Source organism: Odocoileus virginianus, chromosome 10, assembly GCF_023699985.2.
Source record: "Odocoileus virginianus isolate 20LAN1187 ecotype Illinois chromosome 10, Ovbor_1.2, whole genome shotgun sequence".
Lineage (NCBI taxonomy): Eukaryota > Metazoa > Chordata > Mammalia > Artiodactyla > Cervidae > Odocoileus > Odocoileus virginianus.
In genome coordinates, this window is record NC_069683.1 from 29580122 (window position 1) to 29586428 (window position 6307).

Here is a 6307-nt window from a genome sequence, read left to right on the forward strand (position 1 = left end):
TAGAGAATGGTTTGACTTGGTAACTGTTTAATTTAAACTAAAATCAGTAGTATAATGAGATCTATAGAAGGAAAAAGTTAAATGCAACACAAAACTGGTGGTAGTGTGGTTATTCTAGGCTCATTTGCTTTTTTATTTTACTTTTTTTTAATTGTGAAAGGATGACAACACATTCACAGGAGACTTGGAAAATACAGAGCAAGGTTGCATATAGTTCCACCATGTATTATAATTAGTTTTTAAGAAGACAAATTAAGATTTTTAGATGGAATTTCAATATAAAACTCTCAAACAGTAGTAGAATGAATATACAGAGAAGTAGGATATAGTAGGCCTGAAAAGCACTGTGAACCAATTCAACGTAATTAAGATTTATACAATTTTCACACAATAGTAGAATACAGATTCTCTTTAAGTTCCCATAGACTGTAAATTAGGAGACACTGGAACATATCCAGGGACATAAAACAAGGTACAAAAATGTCATGGCCTAAAGGTATTGAAATCATACAGTCTTTTCTCTTAGCACTGTGGAATTATGTTAGAAATCAATATCAAAAGATACTTAAAAATAACCCACATATTTTCAAGTGCGGCTTCCCAGGAGGTGCTAGTGGTAAAGAACCTGCCTGCCAGCGCAGGAGACGTAAGAGTTGTGGGTTCGATTCCTGGGTCGGGAAGATCCCCTGGAGGAGGGCATGGCAATCCATTCCAGTATTCTTGCCTGGAGAATTCCCACAGACAGAGGAGCCTGGTGGGCTACAGTTCATGGGGTCACAAAGAGTAAGACACAATTGAAGCGACATAGCATGCATGCATGTGACATTTACCAAGAGAGATTGTCTTCAACTTAGCCATCAAACTAGGCTCATTTGCTTCTGATGAGGCTGGTCAAAAAATTAACAATCCTAACTTAGCTCCAGAGAAAGGTAATTTGCCAGGAGCAGAGAAGCCAGCTGATCGCCTTCCTGAAGTAAGCACTGTTTAACCTCTGTTCCCTTTGCTGCAGGTCTCTCCTTCCCCCAAACCGCCCGGCTCCCTGCCTGCACTGCCGCTGTACGACCAGCCTCCCAGCAGCCCTTACCCCAGCCCAGATAAGAGGGGCTCCCAGTACTTTCCCCGCTCTCCTTCAGCAAACGGTAAGGGGTCTCCTGGGCATGTATCGAAATACACTTTGATTCAGAAAGCCACGTGTTCATCTGAGGGTAAACAGATCTGAATTACCATCTTTATTGCTCAGCAAGACAAATAAATTGAGCTTCTTTGATTCTCCCCCTTAGAAAACAGCTTCCATGCCGAATCGCCAGGATTCTCGCAGGCATCCAGGCATACTCCTGAGACCTCATATGGGAAGCTACGACCTGTAAGTCTCTTATCTAGCAGAGTAATAGAGTGCATCATTCTTCCAGATTGAAAGTTAGAAATTAATGGAGCTACATGACCCCTGTGTTGTTACTAATTCCTTCCATGCCAAGTTGCGATGGACTTGGGAAATTAAACAGAGCTCTGGAAAAGGAAGGCTATAGAAATAAACACATCTTGGAAGGTCTAGCTTATTACGCTGGCACTTTCCTCACTGAGCCATGGTGAGATTGCCAGGTGACAGTTATGGAAAGTGTATTTAAATTATTACAGGCTCTGTGAGCACTAAAGCAGTCTAAAGCAGAAGCTTTTTTTTCCCCAGCAGGCGTTTACTGAGAACTTTTTATCCAGGCCTCCACCTGCCTCTTTGACAGACAGTGAGATGATATAAGATTCATGCCCTTTTGAATTTTGAGAGCTTCTATTCTCAAAGAAAATCTATTCTTTACAAATGATCACTTCTACCCACCCCTCACTCAGCTGCCATCGAATCCATCCTACCACCTCACTGTGAAACAGTTCTTCCAGGGTCATAACTTCCACATGGTAATCTAGTTATATTTGCAGTTTTATTTTCCTAGACCCTCTTACCAGCGTTTGACACAGCTCTTTGAGCCACTTACAACCTTTGTCTTTGTTCATCCAGCAGATACTGAGTGCCTTGTTAAGGACTTGGTTCATGATCCTAAATGTGATAGGAAGCTGTTGTACGATTGTAAGCCAGACAGTAATATGACCGATTGTGCATTTTTTAAAATTATTTTTACTTACTAATTTTTATAATTTTATGTTGGCTGCACTTGGTCTTAATTGTAGCACATGGGATCTTTGTCCCTGGGCATGGGCTTCTCTTTAGTTGCAGTGAGTGGGCTTAGTTGCCTTGAAGCATGTGGGATCTTAGTTCCCCAACCAAGGATCAAGCCTCCATCCCTTGAATTGGAAGACAGATTTTTAACCACTAGACCACCGGGGACATCCCAGCTGTGCATTTTTAAAACACTACTGTGGCAGCTAGGTGGAGAATGAGTGGAAAGTGACAGACTGGACATGGGGAGTTGTTAGGAGGCTGGAGCAATGGTCCAAGCAAGAGAGGACTGTAATGTGAACTAGTGGGGAAGAGCAGTAGTGGAGAGAAGTGGACCCATTTGTTCCACCACACTTTTCCTGGTCTGCTTTCTACTTCCTGGCCTTCCTTTTCATTGACCTTTGAGGGCTTCTCTGCCTTTATCTAACTCTGTTGATGCTTCTCAGGGTTCCGTCCACTGACTGCTTCCCTCTTTTTTTTTTTCTTATTTGTTTGGCTGCGTCAGGTTTTAGTTGCAGCAAGTGGAATCTGTGTTGCATCATGTGGGATCTTTGCGATGCACTGCACGGACTCTGTAGTGTGGGCTCTAGTGCACACAGGCTGCAGTAGCTGCTGTGTGCAGGCTCAGTAGCTGGGCACTCAGGTCGGCCTCTCAGTTATTCCATGGCATGTGAGATCTTAGTTCCCTGACTAAGAGTTGAACCCACGTCCCCTGCATTGCAAGGCAAATTCTTCACCACTGAGCAACCAGAAGAGTCCCAGGGCTACTGCTCTTAAAGTTATTAAACTTACTCCTGAGTTATCTCATTTACTCCCAAGACTTTGATAACCGTTTATTTACTGACAACTCCCAGATTTATAACTACCTATCCAATCTCTTCTCTGAGCTTTAGATCTGTCAAAATCTCAGTGTATATATAGCAAACCCCCAAAACTCAGCTAAAAACTAGTTAATTATCTTCCTTCCCAGACATCATCCTTCTCCCATAATTCCTGTTCTGGTGAGTGGTACCCCTATCCTGCTAATGCGCTGGCATCACTCGTGACACCTCTCTGACCCTGCCTTTCATGAAGAGTCATCACAGGCCTGCCAGGGTTACCCAGAGATGACTGTCAAGTTGTCCCCGTCTACTCCCCCAGTGCCAGCCAACATCAGCTCTCTTTCAGACGACCAGAGGAGGCTCCAAAACTGTCAACCTGTATTCTTGCCCTCCACCACTCTTTTCTTCAAACTTTTACCTGAGTCATCTTTTCACACATCTGATACTGCTGCTTAAAATCCCCCAAAGACTCTTCTTTGCCTACAGAATAAAGCTCAGATTTTTAAATATGACTTAATGAGGCCCTTCTTGACTTAGCCCAGCCTGTCTCTCTAGTCTCATTTCTTGCATCTCTCCTTCCAAGACATGTTTAAATGTTTTTCAGTTCTCCAAGCATTGCTCTCTCTCACTTTCAACTCTAGGCCTTTGCTTGGGCCAAGATTTTCAGGACTACAAAGACTCTTGTGGCCATGAGGCTTTCAGCCCAGGGAAGAACCTGAGTCGTGAGTTTCATATTTCATCCAGAGCAGTTTGTCCTTCTCAGTGTAAGAAGCTGTGAAAATTAAGTTGAAAGCACATGCCTAGAACATTTCTGAGAGCCCTCAGGTGCCCATGTCTTTGAATAAATGACTGGTCGGATTTCGATGCTTCAGCCACTGAATCAGGAAGCTGACTGACCATGTGATGGTTTCTGCTCAGGTCCGGGCAGCTCCCCCTCCTCCTACACAGAACCACCGAAGGCCCACAGAGAAGATCGAGGATGTGGAAATCACACTGGTGTGATGATGGGTTTGCCTGTCCGTTACTGCTACAATCAAGGCCAGGCTTGGAGTTTGGCCAGTCTTGTTTTTTAGGCACCTTTGCTTGCATGATGATGACTCGAACAGAGCAAAAACAAGGAGGACTGTATGTGACCGGGTGGCCTGGTTGACACCTCCCACGTTTTTAATATTTCGTGCCTTTTTTTGTTGTCATTTTCTATGTCATCTCTCCTAGCACAGCACAAATCCTAGTGGGCCCTAGAAGCAGAGAAGGGGGACAGTCCTCTTGCCTACCAGGGACCCATTTTTGTATGAGACTCAAGACCAGGCCTCGTTCAGGGCACAGTTACAGAGATACTGATCATGTGCACTCGTACAGTATATTACTGTGGCCACGAGGACGTGGCAAAGATTCTCATCTTTCTTCAAGTGGCTTTGGCTTATCTGATTGAGTTTAATCAGATCATGTTGGCTACATAAGGAAGCGGTAGAAGGGATTTCAGGAGAGGCTGGTTCCTCCCCACAGTTGGTCCCCAAACTGAGAAACTGAAACCTTATTGGAAAAAAGTAGACTGCCCTGAGTTTAGCACTGATTGCAATAATGCACATCTCTTCCACAGCTAACAGATTTAAAACAATTAACAGTGTCCTTTGTATTAATATTTATGCCATTCATTTAGTATTAGCGGAGCTAACATGGAGGGGCTGAACTAGTAGCCGAATCTTGTCCATCACATAGACTAATAGAAAGGAGGCTGAGGCTAAAGCAGAAATGGAGCTTCCAGATCTGCAATGAGCTGACTTAGTGTTCTTTTTATATTTGGGTATTTTTTTCATCTTAATTTTTGCAGCATATACTATCATGACCAGTATCCTTAGAATTTGAATGTCTTGATAAAACTGGGGACACATACTTGCCTTGTCAAGCTTCTCTATTGGGGAGGCACCTAGCATTATTTTATTCCCAGACCAGTCCACTGGCCCAGATAGCCAAGTTGTGGCTGGCCCAGACTAGCAGCCACCCACCACATAGAATGCAGCTTCCCAGGTCCCACTGACCTGACATTTCCTTGGGAGGAAGAATCTGTGGCTCAAGGAGTAAACCAGCTTCCTATGAAGAAGGACAAAAGGATTGCACGGTGCAAATTGACAAGGAAAGGACAAGTTCTCCATGTCACAGGGAGAGCCAGGAGGAGCCTTCTCTGCAGACTAACAGACCCACAGCAGTGGCTCCCAGAGGCCTCTGGTGGCCCTCCACCTCCTATGGAAGATAGGGAGTACATTACTTTGGGACTAAGGGATGTTTGCCAGTTGCTTTTTTTTTTCTTTTTTTTAAGAAATCAAAATCTTCAGAATTTAATCCAAAAGTTGTCTTTTGCTTTGAAAATGCCATCCCTCCTAAGACTCTCTAAAAACTTGAAATGCTCGCCAAATGTCCCCATGGGATTTTTGACCAGAAATAAGGTCATAGCTGAAGAAGTTTTCAGATAGTCATTTGATCACTTCAGTGACAGTACCCATTGATGAATTTTCTCTGTGATTTGAGGATTTTTTTTTTTTGGTTTTGGTTTTTTTTTTTTTTTTTTTTTGCATTTCTTAACCTGTTGATCTATTTGAGGTCTTTTTGTGTTTATCAAACTTATTCTTAAGTTTACAAAAGAAATTAAAAGGGTGGGGTATTTTTAAGATTTTAAAGTTTGTGGACAAGTTAAAAATCTTCAAAGCACTTTAAAAATCTTCAAAGTGCTGGAATTGGGCAGTTCTTGCCACCCACTCTTGTATTCTCTCTCTAGCTAGCAAAATTGTCCTTGAACCTGGGTTTTCCACATTCTCAGAGAGTTATTTGAAATCTTTTGTTATATTTTAAAATATTTTTTGGAAGAGCTGCTAATTTTATTTTAAAAAAACAAAATTGTAAAAATATGCCTCCTTTTTAATAAGAACCCGTCCCTCCAGGACATGTAACCCCGCGTCACAGTGCACAGGGCTGGGCTCAGAGGAGGCGCCTCTGTGCAGAAGTGCTTTCTTTACAGTGGCTGTAAAAACTTTGTATTTATTATGTATAAAATGTTGAATAATAAAAAAAATGGAATTACGTTTTCTGAGTTTTTCTTATAAGAAGATTTGGGTAAACAGGCTTTTCCAAATAGACAGTGCTGCTTTTAAAGACGCTCTCAGGCCCTCCTTCAAATCTTACAACAGGTACAAAGAGAGGGAAGTACATTAACCCATCCAGGGGACAAACAGCCCTTCATGCCACCCTACCTGCCAGGGGTAATACCCTGAATGCTAGAGAGAAAGATAAGTAAGTTGTGGCCTTGGGTGTCAAGGTTCTCTCC

At 42.7% G+C, this 6307-nt stretch overlaps 1 protein-coding gene across 4 annotated transcripts in view; it reads left to right on the forward strand.

Moving 5' to 3' along the window:
- FCHSD2 (FCH and double SH3 domains 2) overlaps positions 1-6064 on the forward strand; it is a 247863-nt gene extending 241799 nt beyond the window's left edge. For 2 of the 4 annotated variants that reach the window (XM_020902752.2, XM_020902754.2), the window contains 3 exons: positions 1010-1139; positions 1281-1363; positions 3907-6064. In XM_020902752.2, coding sequence (XP_020758411.1) covers positions 1010-1139; positions 1281-1363; positions 3907-3990 — 297 coding nt within the window. In that variant the 3' untranslated portion in view covers positions 3991-6064. Of the gene's footprint in view, positions 1-1009; positions 1140-1280; positions 1364-3137; positions 3501-3906 lie in introns of those variants that run through there. The other 2 variants (XM_070473282.1, XM_020902753.2) reach the window with 1 other exon arrangement.
- The last annotated feature ends 243 nt before the right edge of the window (positions 6065-6307 follow it).